At 57.1% G+C, this 19,540-nt stretch overlaps 1 protein-coding gene across 3 annotated transcripts in view; it reads right to left on the bottom strand.

Annotated features, from left to right (window-relative positions):
- Positions 1-16,624, bottom strand: part of PAX7 (paired box 7) — a 97,887-nt gene extending 81,263 nt beyond the window's left edge. The window contains exons 1-4 of one of the 3 annotated variants that reach the window (XM_024554720.3): positions 16,199-16,624; positions 13,364-13,599; positions 12,670-12,799; positions 11,676-11,810 (exon numbers count right to left, since the gene is read on the bottom strand). In XM_024554720.3, coding sequence (XP_024410488.1) covers positions 11,676-11,810; positions 12,670-12,799; positions 13,364-13,599; positions 16,199-16,283 — 586 coding nt within the window. In that variant the 5' untranslated portion in view covers positions 16,284-16,624. The remainder of the gene's footprint in view (positions 1-11,675; positions 11,811-12,669; positions 12,800-13,363; positions 13,600-16,198) is intronic. The other 2 variants (XM_024554721.3, XM_045191030.2) reach the window with 2 other exon arrangements.
- Positions 16,625-19,540: the final 2,916 nt, after the last annotated feature.

Raw genomic sequence — 19,540 nt, 5'->3', positions numbered from 1 at the left:
GCTGGGTCCCCAGAACCGGCTGTTTTGGCCTTCTGCCCCTGGCCTTCTGTTGAGGGAGTTGATGCCCACAGGGGCCATTTCCTTCTTTCAGCTAAGGGAGGATGCTGTTCGTTTGCCCATGGTTGCACACCGTCCTCACCCCACCCCACCCCAAGTCTGGCGGTCACTTCGAGAGGCGCAGCCCCCATTATTTTTAAAGTCAGAGGAGAGTGGCCTCTAGAGTGAAAGCCACCTTGGGGGAGATGGGAGTGGAAGGGATTGGAAAGGAATATTTATGCAGCCTCCAGGGTGCCCTGCCTTTGATGTAATTATATTGACTATTCCCCAAGCACTTTGGAGTTGTCATCCGTGGGGCCATTTTGCAGACAGGGACACTGAGGCTCTGGGGCACCTCATTCAAAGTTACCCACATCTTACAGGCTGGGGGTAGAGCTCCTCTTTCTCCTTCATCCCTACCTCCCTGCCCCCAACTCAGGCACCTCCTCCAGAGCATCGCGGAGGAGTTGCCACCGCCCACCAGACATCACAGATCGCACACCCGCAGGTGGCCACTGCTGGGATTTTTGGAGACGTTTGGACCCAACTCCCAGGGAAGGGAAGGCCTGAGAGCCAGGGCCGGCGCCCAAGTCACGAAGCACTTAAGCACAGATAACCTGCTTCCGTGGCTGTAATTTTCTCCTTTCTTTCACCACCCCCTCCCAAGAAAGTCACCAACTCCAGGCAGGGAGGGCCGAGCCCCCCTCACCCTCTCCCCGCCCCCAGCAGGCCGTAGGGGCAGCTGAGCCAGCAGAAGCTCAGTAGACGAAGCCCTCTGCCAGGCCTAGCTTCCCCTAGCCCGGAGCTGGGGTTTTGTTGTGGGGTTTTGTACGTCCTGTTTTGTTCGGTCTCCCCGCCCCTGCCCCCGTCCGCTCCCCCTCCGGGCTCCCAGCGCACCCGCTCTTGACTTCATCCACTAAGTCAATAGCCCGGGCGCGGGCGGCCGCTTCCCCGGCTCCCCCCGCCCCGCACCGCCCCCCGGTTTTCTTCTCGGGATAATGGGGGCTCTTTGTGGTCTAATCAGCCTCCTGAGGGGCCTGGAGGCCGGGAGCGCTTCCCCCGCGGCCGTCGGTGAAAATGAAAGCGGGATTAGGCCGGGGCCTCGGCCCACAGCATAGTAAAGCGCCACCAGGCATTCGCCCCTTCAAAGCCCCTCTCGGGGTTTGGTTACTTTATTTCTAAAGTTGTTTGTATTTCTAAAGTGGCCATTGAGGCGCGAGCGGGGACTCGGCGGAGAGGGCGGCGGGGAGGGGGGCGGCCGAGGAGGAGGAGAAGCTCTTGGAGCCTCTCTCCCCGCTCCTTGGACCCGCTGACCAGTTTCCAAAGCGATTTCTGGGCCCTTGCTTGGTTCCTCCTGTGCGGAGGCGGGACGAGGGGCCCTTAGCCCAGTAATCAGTAGGGAAACTGAGGCTCCACAACAGAAGATGGGCTCCCCAGATTCATCCCTTCCGCAGCAGGAAGGGGGGAAATTGTTTAGAAAGAGGGGCGATGCAAAGGGGCGTGTACAGTGGTCGTCAATGCGAGGCTCGCAGCTGAGCGCACCAGCTAAACCTTTTGCGGGTCGCCTGTGCGGACCACAGAAGGGAAAGTCCCGACCCAACACAGTCTGACCTCCCGAGGGAGAGAAATTTAGCCCTGCTTCTTAAAGAAAGTTCTAGAACTCCTTTTCGTAGGGTTCATTCCCAGCGCTTTCAGTACATCCCCAAAACGCTGGTGCAATATTTCAGACTCTTCCCCATCGCCCAATGTGGGAGCGCGCGGGCAGAGATTTCGAAGTTCGGTATTTGCAGAAAGTTGGAAGGAGAACGGCAAAGGGGTATAGACGGATAGCAGAGGAAAAGGGGTTCTCCTCGCCGCGTCCTCCTTCCACACACATACGTGGGTGTTTCTTTTTATTATAGAACTTTCTGACCCTCGGAAGGGTGATTCCAAGCTCAAGAAGTGCAGGCCGGGAGGAAATCCCAAGGATGACCGTGGGTTGGGGGGGGTCTCAGGGTAAAGCTGGGGCAAAGCCTCCTGCCTCTGGACCAGGGGAGTCTGTGGTGTCCAAGGTTGCAGCAGGGGAAGAAGGCTCTTCTGCAGGCCTCCGCTAGGAAAGGGAGCGCGCCAGGAGGGTCCTCGGGGCTCCCCCGACCCCTCTCAACTCCGAGTTGTTGCTCTGGAGACAAACTAGTGCTTGAATCTGATTTTCCTGTCCGTGCAGCCCAGATAAATCTAGTGCAGACTTCTAGGCCAAGTTTCCAGCCAATGAGGGCTTGACCCCAGACCCACAATCTCCCCCCACAAATATACACCACACACCACCGACTCATACACCCTGCAAAACCTCGCCCGAATGTCGCCTTCTCTCCCCCTTCCCCGGTCACCTAGACACTCTCCGTGTGAACCCGGACCCGCAGCCACGGTGACCCCTCTCCACCTGTCACCCGCGCTGAGGCCTAGGACCGCGGAGAGGGCCCCAGGGAGAGGACAGCCGCTCACTGATCTGGGGCTCCGCTGTCATCTGGGTCCCATCGAAAGGACCCCAGAAAAATTCAGGGTGGAGTTTTCCAAGCTACAACTTGCTCCCAAAGCCCCACCCCTTTTTCTGTCGCGTCTGGAGCCCCTTTGATCTTAAGTCTTTTAGGGATTCAGACAAAGAGGGCAGTCAAGGCGAGAGGCTCCGGAGACCCCGCGGCCCGCCGCTCCTCCCTCCTCCGCTCGCTCCAACCCGAGGCGCTGCGAAGTACTGGCTGACGCCTGCGACTCCCGAGGTCAGGTTGGGGGCTGCCTGCCAAATTCAGCCCCAGCCCCAAACACATCCTGATCTGCTCACACAGAGACCTACACACACACACACACACACACACACACCCCATGCCCAAACACCCAACCAAACACAGAGACAGCCTGGCAAGGAGGCAGGCACTCTGGGATATCCAGGTAAACACCACAAAGACACAGGACGGAGACGTGTCTCTTCATCGTGGGCTTGTTTAATTTCCGCATCAACCACCTGGCTCAGAATTCCATGACAGCAGGAACCTTCCTGTTCCGGTATTCCCGGACACTTAACACAATGCCTGGCACATAATAGGTGCTCATCAAATTTTTACAGAATGAATGAAGAAATTTGACCCCACTGGAAAATTTCTTACTTTCTTTCTTCTCTCCCCCTCCCTCCTTTCCTCCCCCTCCCTCCCTCCCTCCTTCTTTCTTTTCCTTTTTTATTCCTTCCTTGTGACAGACAAAAGGGGAGCTTGGTATTTGTACTTATCTTTGCATGTAACAACCTCAGAAAAGACCCTTCCAACAACCAAATGGGGGGGGGGGGGAGGAATGGGCTGTGCTGTCCTTTTTGGAAAGGGGAAGAAGCATCAAGGGCCAGGCTGAGGGTAGACTCTCAGCCTCACACACCCCTCCCAACACACACCCCATCCATTACCTCATCAAGGGCTCCTGCTTCTGGAATCGGAAGCCCCCTCAAGAATACTGGGGTCACCGAGAAACATGCCTATGTGGAGTTCTTAATGGAGTGTGGCCCCTAGAAGCCCAGAGACCCCTTTATACTGTCTGCAAAGTTTGGCTGCGTGAACACCTGTGAATGATCAGTTTCCTAGGCATTACCAGTTTCTTCGGTTTTTATCTGATTCTCACAGGGGCTCAGCGTCCCCCCACCCCCCACCAAAGGATCAAGATCTTTGTCTTAGCCCCATTCTGGGGTTTTTCATGGGAGGAAACTGAGACCAGAGAGGTTGGGTGAGCCCCAGATTACATTGCTAGTTTACATTGCTAGATTACATTGGGGGCAGGACGAACACTAGAACGCTGGCTGCCTGGGGTCACCACAAAGCTCTTTGCCCTTCCAGAGCCCTCCTGCCTCGCACAGCTGGGTTCCGATGGAGACAGGGACAGAAGGCCTGCTGAGGGAGGAGTCTCCAGGAGATGGTGGGTGTGGACAGGACCCAGCGCAGCAGGAAGCCTTGAGCTCGTTCTAAGTTGTAGCCTTAACCTTACTCACCCTCGAGTCTGCAGCATCCGAAGCCGGGGAATGGGGATGGGGCCTCCTTGCCATCCTTCCCAAGGCTGGCAACTTAGAAGGGGCCATTGCAAAAAAAAACCCCAAAAGGCAGTGAGCTTCACTCTCTCCAGGTGAAACCTGGACTGGCCTGTTTATTTGGCGAGGCTCTAAATAAGGGTTCCCCGCCCCCTACATACCCTTGCTCTGAGTCCCGATAGAGCCAGGAGCAGGCGGGCCCCTTCCCAGTACCTCGGGTCGGAGCGCAAAGCCCGGGCCTCCCTCCCGCCCCGCTGGCCTAACTCGCTCGCCTGTAATTAAGCGGTGGGATCGCAGCGAGCCGCCGGGCCGCGCTGTAATATGATGAACTGCCTTTGTGCCGGTGTCACCGAAAGCGCTTTCTGATAAGGGGAAGCCACGAAGGATCAAAAGGACGACAGCAGTTCGCCCGCCTCCCGTCGCCCTCCGGCTTTGCAGCGCTCGCCCTTTCCGCGCGCGCAGCCCCACGGGCTGTCTCTGGGTCCCTCGGCCTCTCCTAATCTGCCCGTCCCAGGGCCAGCATTTCGGCAGCTCTGTGTCTTTCTGTGTTTCTTCCTGCTGCCCCGAGCCTCCCTTGACCCCTCTGCATGTCTCGGCGTCTGCAAACGCTCTACTCAGAGTCTCTTCTCCTGTGCTCGGTCTTTCTTGCTCTGAGTTCGCTCTCTTTCTCTCTCTCTCTCTCTCTCTCCTCCTCCTCCTCCTCCTCCCTTTTGACTCTCTTTCGTCCCACCTCTGTGGCTCTGCCCATCCTCTCTTGGTCTCGACCCGGGTTCAGACCCAGAGCACCCCCAGGGCCCAGGGAACCCAGTCTTGGAAAGGTCCATTAGTTGACACGCAGTCTCGGGCAAGTCCGACCAATCCATTCATCCGCAGCAGGCTTGCAGAGCTCCGTGGCCCTTGGCAAGCCACCCTCACTGCGCTCCCCAAGGGACAGCCAGGAGAGCGGAAAGGCTCCCCGGAGTGCCCTCGAGGGCCTCTTTAGAGTGTGACTTGGGGAGCACACAGCTTCCCCTCGTACCTCTCGAGGCTATGGCCGCGGCCAGAGACGCTTTTCCTCACCCCCAGGGCTTAAGTTCCAAGTGCAGCTGACTCCCCCCCACCCCTTTGACATTACCATCCTTAACCCCCTTCCTTTGGCTCCCGCTTCCCCTTTGCCCTCGACCCCTTCTCTTCCTCCTCCAGGCCCCACCCCTCTCAATCTCCTAGCCGCCCTCCACCCCACACACCCCGCCGCGCTTTCTCCGGACTCCTTCCCAGCCTTGCCTCCCCTCCCCCCCACTTTGTTTGAAGTTGTGGAGAGATCTATCTACTAATGGCGAAGTTTCCCCCTTAGGTCCCCGTTCTGCTTTGATTCGATTTGGGAAGGCGAGTTCCCTCCCTCCCCCTGCCCGACCCCAGCCAGGGCCAATCGCTCCATAGCAGGTCAGAAAGCGCTGACCCCATTTCCACCTTTTCCTCTTTTCAGTCAGAGCTGGGGGAAGGGAAGGCTTAGAACAGCAAAAACTGAGGGGGCATCCTAACCTTCCAATCCCCTCTCATCCCCATCCCCAACTGGGTTTCCTAATTACCTCATTAGTCTGGAGTGGGTGAGGGAGAGGAGCTATTTTTTTCTGGAATTCATGGAATGTCCCCCCCTCTTGTCTTGGCCTTCAAGGCCCCAAAGTCCCCGGAGAACCTCCCCTTTGGGGTTTCTGTTCCGTGTTCTTAATAGCAGGAAAGGAAGTTCCCCAGGCCCTGTCTCTTCTGGGGTGGGAGTCCTGTTTGGCTTTAGACCAGAGTTCCAGAACCAGAACCAGGCGTCCTGTCCGTTTCATGTGTATCTCCTTAGGTTCCCATAGGAACGAAGCCTCCTCATCTTTGCTGGCGATGGCAAGTAGGAACTCCAAAGAGGCAACCTGGAAGGAAGTCTCGTTTGCTCAGCCCTCTCTTCCTATATAAAACTATATGTTTTTGTACAATATTATTTATCTATCATGTAATGTGTAACAATGATCATTTTCAGAAATTCTCTTACTAAAAAGGCCCAAGGAATCACCTTACTGCTTTAAGGCGACTGTTATATACGCTTTAAAATCCTTCCATGTAAATTCCACAGAAAAATTTGGAAAGCTGTCACAGGGGAGGGGGCGGTGTGGGTGGGGGAGGTTAATCCGGGTTTAACGCTGCGATGCTGTCTTAGGACCAGGGTTAGCCTGATTGCGTTATCTCGCCCCAACATTTGAGACGCCCACATTTCACCCAGCCAAATAGCTTGGAGAGCAGCACAGATGGCTGCCGTGGTCGCGCCTCAGGAAAATGTGTTATTAATATCTAAATAACTTCCCAATACTGTCTGGTAAATCTCTCCTCCACCGTTCCGAGTGATGAATTCGTTTGAAGTCTTCCCCCAGCCTCCTCTTCCCAATGCCTCTCTCTCTCTCTCTCTCTTCTTAGCCAGGCTTATTTCAAACTGGTAAATATCTAATTCCTTTAACGGCTGTGCCGTGCACGGGAATCTTTTAGGTACAAAGGCCTGGAAACAGCCCATGCACGGTGCTGTGTGCCCAGAAGTGAACAGAGAACTCACAAGCCCTGGCAGCGGGGGACCCCACCCTGTTTAGAAATGCGGTGGGGAGAAGGGAGTTGCGTGGGAACCTCAATCTGGGGGCTGAGCCCTTCCTTGCCTTGTGGGACCCTCTCAAGGTTTCCCGTGGTGTCACACAGGTACCCCCCCCCCCAACCACCTCTCCCCCGCCCCTGGCCCAACACATAGCTCTACAGCGGCTCGGGTCCCTCACCCAACCCCCAGCGCTCCACCGGCTTCCCTCGGTCTCTGGGGCGGATAATTACCCTCCGCCGGCCTGTTCTCCCTTGTTTAAAGTTTGTTTTCTAAATGTCTATTAGATTACATTTGCTCATTCCCCCTCCAACCTTATCTCTTTCTGTCTCTTCTCTCCTGGCCCGTCACACTCGATTTAGGCACGAGTTTATCTGGCAAACAGTTTGCGGACTTTGTTATTTGCCGAGGGTTCTGGGGCTGGAGCGAGCGAGCGCCAGTGTTTGCCTTTGTAATAGTTATCTCATTGTTGTTCTTCCTCAGTCTCAGGTCCCTCCTCCCCTCTCTCTTCTTCGGTTCAGGGGGATGGAGGGAAGAAAGGGGGAGTCTGTCTGCCCGCTTGGACTCGCCAGGAGTCCCTTCCCCCGGGTTATCCCCCCCACCCCCCCACTCCCATCACCAGGGCCCAGCGCAGCCCTCGCCCCCGCCCTCTCCCCCTCTGGTCGCACTGAATATCCACCACCCTGCTCTGCCTAAAGCCGGGGAATTGCCTGACACCCTCCCATTTTCCTCCGAGCCCCCATTATGCGAAGCTGATCCCACTCTGAACAGCTTCAAATCCCGCCTGGACTCTGTTTGATTAGATTGCCAACCCGGGGTAATCCTTTGATTTGGTGGAGTGTCAATTACCTTTCTCTAAACACACATTTACAGAGGAGGGAACTTGTTGGTTTAAATCAATGCAGATTGTTGCTTGATAAATGGACTATCTTCTTCTCCTCCTTGCTCCCTCTTCCAAGGCCTCTCTCTCTCTCTCTCTCTCTCTGCGCCCCCCTCCCCTTCCCTTTCCCGTTCTATCCTATCCGGTAAACAATGCCCCTTCCAGGTGTGAAGTCAGGGGAAAAAAAAAAAAACGGTGTGGGCTGAGGGGAGCTGTGCCCCCCTTCCCCTATTCATTCGCTCCCCCGGAGCCTAATTAAATTTGGCAGGTCCTTGTACACACAATCAAAACAGCTTCCTCCTGTGTAGCAAACGACCGAAAACCGCATTAGCAGCTACCGCCGCTGCCAAATTAAATTGTTTCCCACCTCCTTTTACAAGTGTCTAAAACCGACACTCGGGGCTCTCCCTCCTTTCCGATCCTTCTTCGTCATCTCCCACTCAACACCTGTAAGTTTGCTGCTTTAAAAATAAATTAAGGGAAAATGCAAAAAAACAAAACACCCCACAAATCGGACTCTCTCTCTCTCTCTCTCTCTCTCTCTCTCTCTCTCTCACACACACACACACACAGACCCCTCCGTCCGGACCTCAGATGATCTTTTATACCGAGGAAGTGAGCAAATTCTTTCAGATGGACACTGGCACCACCCCCGCCCCTCAGGAAAATGCATGCTCTTCTTTTTTAATCTTACTACTTTTTTTCCTTTTTTCATATTAACTTTGACCCTGCTGGGCTTTCTGCTCTAGAGAACAGTGTGGTCTGATCTGGTCAGTCTCAGATCCATGTACCCAAGCTGGTACACTGTCCGATGTCTGAGGCTTTGGCGTTATTGTTCGTCACTGGCTGTCCCTGCTTTTAGTACTATCATTGCTTGTTTCTTCACACTCTCTCAGTTCCCGCCGAAGGGTGGTTTGACTCTGAGCAAACCCCTATCGAATTTCCCACAAGAGTCTTCCTGGGCTCCGGTTAGGAAAATCTTGTTCTTTCCCTTCCCTCCTCAAACCCTTTCCCTGTTGGGTCCCTGGCCTGTCTGCCCCCTGATCCTCCGAGAAGGGGTGAGGAGGAGAGAATCCAAGTGGATGAGGGCAAGGAGCTGTCCACTTCCCCGTCCAGGTGAGCAGAGAGTGGCTGGAGCCCTATCTGCAGCGCTCTGTGAGTTCTCACAACCAACAATCCTAATAACTCAGTCTTAACAAGGATAAGAGCAAAAAAAAAAAAATATGAACAGCCTCATGAATATCAGCCCAAGGGGAGCAGGAGTGAGCTGTTCAGAGATGAAAGTGCACAGAAATAAAAGCTCAATTTAATCTGCTTTAAAACCCTTCAACTTAACGTTTGTGCTTCCAACTCTGAGAGTGAGGACTGATTGCGGATAAATAGTTTCTTACCATGCCTGGAAGCTATTACACCCCTCTCCAACACAGTTTCCCATTCAGCAGTCCCAGTTTTCATTACCAGCTCTAATAAGTCTTAACATTATTAAATGCCAAGCGGACGATAGGGGAAAACGGACTCAGGGAGGGATCTCTCTTTAGCGCTTAAAGAGGAGAGCTCTTAAACCCCTGCTTTGGCGGCTCCCCGCCATGAGTGGGGCAACCCACGGAGCAAGCATTTGTCAGGAGCGAGAAGCCAAAACAAAGTTTGTGAATGTGCACCCCTTCCCCTGCTCTGCCCATGGGGCCTGCCTCTCCGCACGGGTCAACTTGGGTGGAGGTCGGGAGGTCTTTTCACCTTTAACTTGGCCATGACACGGACGTCTGTGGCCTGGGAGAGAGGTGAGAGGTTCCAACCGGGCAGTTCACTGGGGTGCCCACAAACTGGCCCAGGTACCAGACCGGGAGCTGAGATGACTTGTCCACAGAGGGGCAGACAACCCCACCGGCCCACTGTCCACCTACACCCCTCTACAACGACATGCACTCGCTCTCTCACTTGCTTGGAACACCCCCCCCCCCCCCCACCGCCACGGTACTCTGATCCAAAGGCCCATGGGCACACAGTCACGCTGAAAGACACAAGGGCCCACACGGCCATCTAACTCAGCCACAATGCCCAACACGCCCACTGTCACTCAAATGCAGCAGAGCTCTCCCGACACCAGGCCTGCGGCTTCCATTTCATTTTCTAACTTCGCAGACTCAGGGCCTGTGCTCCCAGCTTCCCCATCTGGAACTTCCAGGCTCCTCCTTCAACCCGGGAGACTTCCTGGTTCTCTGCAGGAGAAACCTCTATCTAGCGAAGTTGCCTGTTAGCTGGTTTTATAAGCCCAGACCTTCACTGGAAGCCCCCAAACTCCTTTGAGTCAGAGGGATTCCCCAAACCACACAATCTTTCCAACCTCTTCATTTCCTTTTCCCCCTAAAAGAAATTAATCTATTGTGCTTCCTTACAGACTAAATTGTGCATATCCCCACCACCCCCCACCTCTAAAATCTCTCCAAATAAAACCAAATCTTGCGCATTACCCAGGCTACCTCCCAGAAGCAGTGTCTGCTTTGTAGTATTTGGCTGTGAAAGATTATTTAAGTTTTATGTCTCCCACCCCACGAAAAAAGAAGTCCAACTAAGCACCTTTTCAATACAGACTGAAATAAGGACTGGGTTCCCCCAACACCTCCAGGGGTGCTAGGGCTCTGGGCGGTCTCAGGCGAGCCTCTCGCTGTGGGCAGCAGCAGGGCCCCTCCCGCCCAGAGGCGGCCCCTCTGCGGGCCCCGCACAGTGGGATGCCAGGCACAGCTCGCTCCTTTTCTTCCCTCGCCCTTTTGTCCCTGGTGGGACAGGGCTCCACTTGGGGCCCTGAATGTCAATAGCCTGCCCTGTCCCCAGCTCCAGGCTGCTCTCACGCGGGTGTGCCCCTGCCCCCTCCATCTTTCCCCCTCCAACCAGGCCAATGGGGGCTGGGCCTGGCTGGGCGTTGTCTTTGGAAGCGGGCTTTGTCTGTGAAGTTCATCTTCAAGGTTGGGAGACGCAACTGGATAGAGACCTGGGCTAGGAGTTCACAGGAGGCAAGGGCGGGTGTGTGGCTCGAGAAACTTCTGGAGGGAAACTCGAATATAATGCGCTCTTTACGAGTTTCTGCCCCTTCCCCAAAGCCACCATTTCCCTCAGCCACTGGCTTTCTTGCTGCCTGCTGTCTCCCTGCGCGTGTATTTGGGGACCTGCTTTTCCTGTCGTTCTGTGACTGAGTCGTCCGTTTCGGTGTCTCCCCACATCCTTATTTAACACACACTTACCAAGTCTCAAAGAAAACTGCAGGGGGAGGGGATTCGAGGAAGAACTTTCCCTTCTGAAACTTCCCGCCTCAATAAAGGGAAGCGCGATCTGCCCTGGCCGGGGCACGCAGGCGCTGGAAAGAGAAACGCCTTCCCTAGCTGGGCTTAGGCTCCAACTCAAGGAGCGGCCGCTGGAAGGGGGAGAGGGCGCGTGGAGCCCCAATCTCTCTCCTTCCCTGCGATCCTCCTGCCCAGGCTCTGGGAACTTGGCCTCGCCTCCTGGCCCCGTGGGAGCAGAGCACCTTAACAGTTCACCCATCTGCCTCCCCACGCGTGCGCTTTCTAGGTTTGGGCCCTGGCAACGCGGAACCGAGAGTTAGGCGGCGGCCCTCGCTAATTTTTATTGATTGCGGCGGTCAGTCAACTGTCAGGCGGGGTTTCAAGGGACCGTTTAGAGAGCGTGTGTGGGTCTGGTTAACAAATTCATTTAGGGAGCCGCGGGCCGGCTCCTCCTTCCTCGCCCCCCGCCCCCCTTGCCCAAGTTTCCTATAAATAATAGATTGACACAGGGACCGGAGGCCAAACGCCAGCCCCGGAGGACCCGCGCCCCGCAGTCCTTGGCTAGACTAGGCGCGCGGTCTGCAGGCGCTCGGTGCACTAACCTTCAACCGAGCTCCCCGGGGACTTAAAAGAGGCCGTCTTACCCCGGTCCCCGCTCCCTGTGGGCCCCGGGGTGCATAGAGGGGTGCCCTCCGCACCCGAGGGGTCCTGGCTGCCCCGGGGCTGCGAGTTCTCCGGATCAAGTTCTGTCCCGCCAGTCCGGGGCGACAGAGGCGAAACACTGGCCTGCGCACTAGCGCGTGGGGAAACGCGGGCTCTCGCGGCGTGGCAGCCCCCGCGGAGGTTCCCTACCTTTGTCGCCCAGGATTCCGTCGATGCTGTGTTTGGCTTTCTTCTCGCCATCGTCCTCTTTCTTGTCCGCTTCGTCCTCCTCCTCTTTCTTCCCGAACTTGATTCTGAGCACGCGGCTAATCGAACTCACTAAACCTCAGAAATTCAAAGGCAAAAGAGCTAGTATAAGTTGTTGGGGCAAGGGAGGGCCGGCGCCTGGGCCCCTGGAAGAAAGCCCCAAAGCTCCTTCTCCCTGGCATACTGCAGGGGTTTCCACACCACGTTTAAACCTTTACACCTACTCCGAGGCATGAGTGCAGTCACCCACAGAGGCAGGCCTGTCTCACAGCGGGCACTCACTCTGTGGCCAGACAGGCAGAAACCCCCACCTGTGCATTCCGACACACTCCCTTGCACGCACGTGTACCTTGCACTATTACATACATACCCTAAATGCACTCACATCCACACCCACTTCCCTAGAAGCTCCCCTGGCCGCTACGGCGCCATACTCAGGTGTGTCCCAGCCTTGCACGCCCGGGTGCCCGGGTGCACACACACCTCAGGCCACTTTCCCTCTCACAGGCAGTGTGGAGCAGGGCCTCCACATTTGAGACCCACTGGCCGCAGCATCAGAACAGAAATGGTGACTGGAAGAAGGGGCTCCGGGGAGCCCCCGGAGATCAAACCTCCTGGGTCAGAGCCTTGTCTAGGCCACTTCTCTCGGAGAAAGCGCCTGGGGAGCTTCTCTCCTCACCCAGCCTTGTAGGTTAACTCTCTGGCCCTTCCATCCTCCCTGCCACTTCCTCTTTTCTTTCCTTCTCTCCTTCTACCGTCCTTTCGGTTTTGATTCTGTCCTGTTGCCCTCCCTCTCTTTCCGCCCTCTTGCTCCCTTTTCCTCCCAACTTTTCTCAGAATTCCCCGCCATCCACCATCTCTCCCGCATCCAGCCCGTGTCCCGGCTGGAGCCCTGGCTGGACTTGGGCAAGCTCTGCAGGCTCAGCTGCCTTCTCACCTGAAGGCACGGTGCTGCGGTCACAGTGCCCATCCTTCAGCAGCCGGTCCCGGATCTCCCAGCTGAACATGCCTGGGTTTTCCCTCTTGTACTCCTCAATCTTTTTCTCCACATCCGGAGTCGCCACCTGCTTCAGAGGTGGAGGTGGGAGAGCAGGAGTGGGAAGATGGGGTGGGGGGAGGGAGATACCTTTAATATCAACCTCCCGGGAGCCCCAGACCAGATTGGCGGCTCTGGTCACCATGCCCGTCTTCTGAAATTGGCTTTATCCTTTCAAGAAACCTGCTCTGGCTCCCAGGAGGGCCACGGGATGGGGTGGAAGACAGGGTAGAAATAGGTAGTGAAAGAGAAACCCAGTCAGGACCCTCAGTATCCCCTTCCTCACTATTTCAGGCAAGACTGAGGGAAGATTATCCCTGTTCTGGGATGGCGACAGGGGTTTGGGACAAATATAGGAACAGCCCAGCAAGGACTCATCGACCTCAAAGTCCTGGGCAACCTGGACCTCAGTTATTCCCATCCCTGCGAATTCAAACAATGGTGGGGGGGACCCCTGGGGGTGGGGACACTCCCACTGCAATGAAGCACACAGTCGCCCGGTGCTACTGGATGGCGTAGGGTAGTGCCAGGGGCCACAGCCCGGACCCCCAGCCATGGAAAGGCCTCCTGCCAGCTCTGTGGCAAAGACACTCACTCTGGGCTTGCTGCCGCCGATTGCCCCGGGCCGGATGGACCCGGTCTCCTGGTAGCGGCAGAGAATCTTGGAGACGCATCCGTGGGACACACGCAGCTGGCGGGAGATGACACAGGGCCGAATGCCATGGTGGGCCATCTCCACTATCTTGTGGCGGATGTGGTTAGGCAGGGGTCGCCCATTGATGAAGACCCCACCAAGCTGATTGACCCGGCCTTGGCCCAGCGGGGTGGACACTGGAGAAGGAAGGGGAGATGAGGAAGGAGAGAGGCACAGGGTGAGGATGGGGAGAGGGCACTGGGTGCACCCCTCGACTCCAGTTTTTCTTGAGCCCCAAGACCCCTGGAGGCTCTGAGCTCCCCACATTTGGAGCGGTGGCAGTTCAGCAGTCAGAAAAAGAAAACTGTCATGAAGCTGTGGGACGGCCCTGCAGGGCTGGAGAGAGGGGCTGCTGCTGGCTGCTGGTGTCCCCCCAGGTGCTGCCTGTCTCCAGGCCTGCCACGCTGAGGGGAGCGAGGACGCACCTGGAGGGTCCGAATGCCTCTGAGCGGGGGTGGGAGAGAGACAGAGGCAGAGCCACGGGTCTGGTGGAGCCTGGAGGCTCTGACACCGAAGGATCTCTGTCCCCCAGGATGCAGGGTGGGCTGCAGGTCTGCCTGCCTCTTAGAGACGCCAGTGCTGGGTGAGATGTCGCCCATCTGGTCAGTGTTGTACTCTACATGGTCGAGACTGGTCCACTTTGTTGGGGGCCAGGAGGGGCTGATTGATTCCTGTTATTTACAGCCCCCACTTGGGCCACAGAACTGTCCTACCCATAATTGCATAGCTGAAGACCAGGGACAGAACGCTGATGGTGGCTCCCTCTCAGGCCACCTGGCCGCCCCTCCAGGGACTCCCCTTGCTTCTAACCTCCCTCAAAGCTCTAATTTCGTTTTGGGACGATTTGGGGGAACATGATCCCTTGGTGGCCGTTTCCTACATCAAATACCCGCTTGGCCCCGGAAATCAACGCACTGTCCCTGCAGGCTCTGAGAGGCTGATGCACAGATGGCCAGAGTCCCTTGGGTGAGGGTGACTTTGGGAACTGGGAGGACGGGCACTCCTGGCGTTTGCTGGGGCGAGAAATGCCTCGCCTCAGCAGCCTTAATGCAAAGTCTACACAGTTTCCCCGCAGAAGGTTGGGGGACACCCGGTGCACTAATCCGGCCTCCATCCCCCCAATTTGGGGACTCGCGGCTGCGGAGATCTGGCAGATTAGAACGATTTCACAGCCGCCTTGGTGGAGGGAGCCGACAGTGTAATTGGAAGGGAGGAGGCGAGAAGAGGCTCGGCTGCGGAGCCCTTCCACCCGCCTCCTCCCTCGCTCTCCAGGTGCCCCCACCTCTCTTTGTAAAAGTAGGTGTCTGAAGCCACCCTCGGATTTAATCAGAAATCGTGCGTCGCCAAGCCAGAGTCACTCGGTCTCCGTGGCGGGATATGCCATTAGCTCTCGAGAGCTCTCGAGCGCCCAACTTTATATTCAAGAGCCTCTTTAGCGACCGGCGCTCGGCTCTCCTCAGTATTCTCCGTCATGTTGGGCAAATATTGTTCTAATCCGCCGCGCGTCCTCGGCCGCCTGCTTTGCTCGCAGGCGCTGCAGGAGAGGGCTCCGGCAAATCCCCGGGCTGGCGCGCTCTCCCGCCTGCGCGGCCGCTCGCGCGCACTTGATCACGGAGCCACTCTCTCCGCCTCTGTCTAATTCAGGGACCCGCGCCGTCTCGCAGCCGGGGGGCTGGGGGGGACCCCCTCCCCAGGGCCCCTCCCTGCCTCTCTCCCCAGCATCAAGCGCCGGGGGCTCCTATAATTACAAAAAGAGTAATTACAAAATAAAAGTCGCACCTTTCTCGAGCCTGGTCTCTAAGACACTCGGGGCTACCTACCCCCCAGGAGCTGAATGGTCTCCCAGTTGGCAGGTTGAAGACCTTCCAGTTGTTTAAAAGGAAAACAAAACAAAAACGCAGCAGAGCGTCTCGGCGGCGCGCTCCCAGCCCTTTCTGCAGCCGGGAACCGGGTCACCGGCCGTCCTCTCTGCTCGCCCCGGTGCGGGGTATGTTGGAAGGACACAGCACCGAACGAACGCTTTTCCCCTGGCCTGCACATCGCGGTGCCCTCTTAGCCGTTTTGAGGTTCTCTCCTGGGAGATTTCTAGAGTTGAGAAGCCCGAGCGGAAAGTTTTTTGTTTTTGTTTTTGTTTTTTTAATTTTACTGGGACGGAGGGGGGGGATTCGTTACTATTTATCATTTCTAATTAGTTTGTTCCCACACCCCAAAGCTGGAGTTTCTGATTGTTGCTTTGGAAGAAGCGGACAGCCTCCCTCGTTTCGACATATAAAATGCCACACATTGCTGGTGTTTCGAAATAAGAGGGATTGGCAGGCCATCCCGAGGTGGCAAGAACAATTCAACGCAAGGGTAGGAAGCCCGCGTCCGGGGAGCGCAGCCCGCGGAGAAAGTGTCCGGGGCCCGAACAGTATCTGCGAACAGTGGAAAGAACCGAAATTCTCTAGGACCTGAAATTTACTAGGGGCCCAGGTCTACGCGGTCGGCTCTGCGCCCAAAGGCCAGAGCCCCGCGACCCGCGAGGCTGAGGCCGCCGGTTAGTGAACCCCACGCAAAAACCCGACCCGTGTGGGTCCCGCAAACCTCGTGGGTCTGACGCCCGGACTCGGACCCAGAAGAGAAGGGGACCCCGCGCTGTGCTGTCGCTGGCGCCGCCGCCACCCCTCGGAGACGGCCACCTCTCCGAGGACCTCGGGCTCCCGGCGGAGGAGTGAGGAGTAAGCCCCGCGCTCTTACCTTCCAGAGGGAACCCCGTGCGTGGGTAGTTCTGCCCGGGAGCCGGCCGCATCATCCTCGGTACCGTGCCGGGAAGGGCCGCCATCCTCGCGCCCGCGGGGGACGAGTCCGGAGTCGGCAAAAACCGCTTCCCGTCCGTTCCCTTCACCCCTGCTGCGATCTCTTTCTTTCCTCCTTCTTCTTCTTCTTCTCCTCCTTTTTTTTAAAACCTCTTCCCGCTCCCCTCCCTGCACAGTGCCTACCCCACCCCCCCACCCCCGCCTGCAGTCTGCGCGTCCAGAAGCTGGGGGGGGGGAGGGGGAGGCGGAGGTTGGGGGGAGGGAAGGTGGCGACGAGGAAGTTCACACAAACAAACACTCCAACCCCAAGTGCGCCCGTGCCCGCTCCGCTCCGCCAGAAGTTGCGCGGGCGGCCGCGCCGGGCAGACCCGGGGGACGCGGCCGGAGTCGCGGCCCCAGCCTGGTGGGACGGGCGAGCGCCGCGCCCTCGCGCTCCCGGCCGAAGTTCTGAGCCGGAGAGGCTGCGGGGTGGATTCTTTTTCGTATTTATTTATATATTTATTCTCTCGCTCGCGCGCCCCCCTCCTCTCCGCACTGCTGTGCACGCCTTTCTCCAGACCACACTCGCTACTCCCTTGCACACCCGCTTTCACACCCCCGCCCCCAGAACCCTCCTCGGGGAGGGAGGAAGGTGCCTCTCAGGTTTCGGGGCTTGAGGGGAGGCGACGGGGGTGACGAGAGATGGCGAGGGGGCGAGTGGTTCTCGGGTAAGTTGTGCAGAAGTGCTCCACCGGAGCGCGAGGAGGGGGAGGCAGCAGACGGCGTCTGATAGGTTCGGACTTTCCTTTATTTATGCGGAGGGCAGGGGGCCGCGGCGGAAGGGAGCCGAGAACCAAGAACGAAAAGAAATCGCCAAAACGAGTGTCTTTTTTCCTCTTTTCTAATCCTCAGCTCGACCTGGTTTTGGGGGGAGAATCTGAACTGGGCGTTAAAACAGAGGGAGCCGAGGCGCGGGCGGGGGTGGGGAGAAGGGAGAAGGAGAGGGGCCCACGCTGTCCGAGTGTCTCCTTTTGACGAATGGGCCGGACCCGAGGTGCCCAGCCCCCTGTCGCCCGCGGCCCCTCCGGCGGTCGGGCTGCGTGGGAATGTCTGCCTCCGGCTGCGGGCTCCTCTGGGTTCTCGCCTTTTCTCCGGCCTCCCAGGGTTAGAGCCCGCTGGATGCCACATCTTCCCCTTTATTTCACGCACACACTGACTTCTCCTCGAGTGGGGCCGAGGTGACTTCGGGGGAGGGATTTATGACTTTCTCTGCACTGCTGTCTGAGCCCCGGGTCGGCTCTTGAGCCGCAGGGTCTAGAGCTCAGAGAATTGGGTCTGCGCAGGGTTCGGGACGCACCTCTTCCTCCGCTCCCCGCCCCCCGTCCCTCGCCCGTCTCCAGCCAGTTAGAGCCCGTCCTCCTCTCCCCGCTTCCAGACCACACCCAGAACCCCTTTCCGGCAGGGAGTCCTGCCCCCCGGAGCCGAACAGCAAGTGGGTGCCCGGGAACGGGGGAGCCACATGGGCGGGAGGAGTGGAGCTGGGCAGCACTAGCTGCCACCCTGAGTTCATCCACTCTGAGCCCCTCTGCTCAGAATTTGGGGGGGGGCCCTAATTGAACGGTCAAGAATGGGGGTGGGGCGATCAGAGGTTCCGAAATGCTGCGCTCTCCCGGGCTGGAGAGACGAGACGCCCCAGCCTCGGACACTGAGTCCTGGGGGCGAAACGCCCTCCCAGCGGGGCAGGACGCCACGACTGCGGGCCTTTTGTCTCCCCCGGGAAAGAGTGTCTCCAGCCCAGTGCTGGAGGCAAAATACAATAAAATAAACCCAGCCCCCAAACTCGCCTCCAGCCCCACCAGCCCGCCTCCCGCCCGCCCTCTCTTGGCGCTGGGGTCAGCCTCGTCTTGGCCTGGGGGGCTTTCCTCGGGCTGGCCCCACTGTGCTCCCTCCCCTCCCCTTTTCCTCACCTGTGACCTTTGCCCTCTCAGCATGGGACACACTCCCTCCTCTCTCCTCTCTCCCCGCACAGGGAGGGGGGGTGCTCCTCAGGCTTTTGGTGGGGGGAGGCCCTCTAGGAATGAAGGTTATTGAAAAGCTATTAAACCCACCCCCTCCAGTGGCCCCTGAATTGAGAAGGGGGAGGCAAAGTAGCTTTAGAATTTAAAAGGGGGACACCAGGGTTCCCGGCTGCCTGAGTTGCAGGGACCCTACAAGGTTTCCTGGTTCCCTTCCTTCATTGGAGATGCCACCCCACTAGACACGTGGCGCTCAGGAGAGATTGGGAGATGAAGTTTGAAGCCATAGCATGTCTAGTGGGAAAGAGAAGTTAGACTTGAGCCCCTTTACATCTCTTCTTGCTGGGGGGTCTGGCTTGCCTTGACCTCCAGAAGAGGCGATGTATTTCATGTACATGTATATACATGCAGATATAGGCACACACATATGCATGTAATGTGTGCAGATTCAGACACATGCACACACATTAGGAACATGCACACGTGCAGACACAGACATGCATGTGTGTAAATGCACACACAGACATGTAACGTACACGTGGCACACAGAGACACACATATGCATGTGTTTGTAACATGTACATGCGTATAAGTGCAGATATGGATGTGCACATATGACATGCATGTGTATATAGGCAGACACAGGCGTGCATACGTGCGTGCAATGTATACATGCACACACGAAGATAGACACACACATCATGCACATGTGTATGCACACACATGTAATACACACACGCGTTGCACATGTGCATTCACTAATTCGTTCATCAATCACTGATCTCCCTCGTCTGTGTGTTTGTGGGTGGACAGGGCCGGTGTGTCTGTGTGTGGGTGAAGGTGGGTGTGTGTGTAGGTTGGCTGGAGGCTGCAGTTCAGCCTGAGTCTGTGTGTTTATAAGTGAGGGTCTCTGTGTCTGTGTTTGGGAATCCCTTTCATGTTGCCTTAGCGTAGCTCCACGTGCTATCAAGAAGGTGTAGGTGGTGTTTTGGTCAAACCCCCTGGGAGAAAAGAGCCCTGGAGCACACCTGGTAGGGATGCTGGAAGACTCCGTCCCTCCTGTTACCTGTGTCTCCTGAACTAGGTGGGGCAAGCATACAACAGGACCCTGAGATTCAGGGCCCACCAATCAGCTGCTGCTGGTTACATTGGAACCCCAGGCAAGTGGGGGACCACCGGACCCTTGGCATGGTTCCTGCCCTCTTTGGCAGCTGACTGGGAGCAGCAGGTCTAGTAGCAAGGGAGGACCCCCCCACACACACACACCAGCTGGTTCCCCCAAAACCAGC

This window comes from Desmodus rotundus, chromosome 3 (genome assembly GCF_022682495.2).
Source record: "Desmodus rotundus isolate HL8 chromosome 3, HLdesRot8A.1, whole genome shotgun sequence".
NCBI classification, from domain to species: domain Eukaryota; kingdom Metazoa; phylum Chordata; class Mammalia; order Chiroptera; family Phyllostomidae; genus Desmodus; species Desmodus rotundus.
Note: the sequence above shows the minus strand (reverse complement) of the source record. Positions and strands in the feature narration are given on the sequence as shown.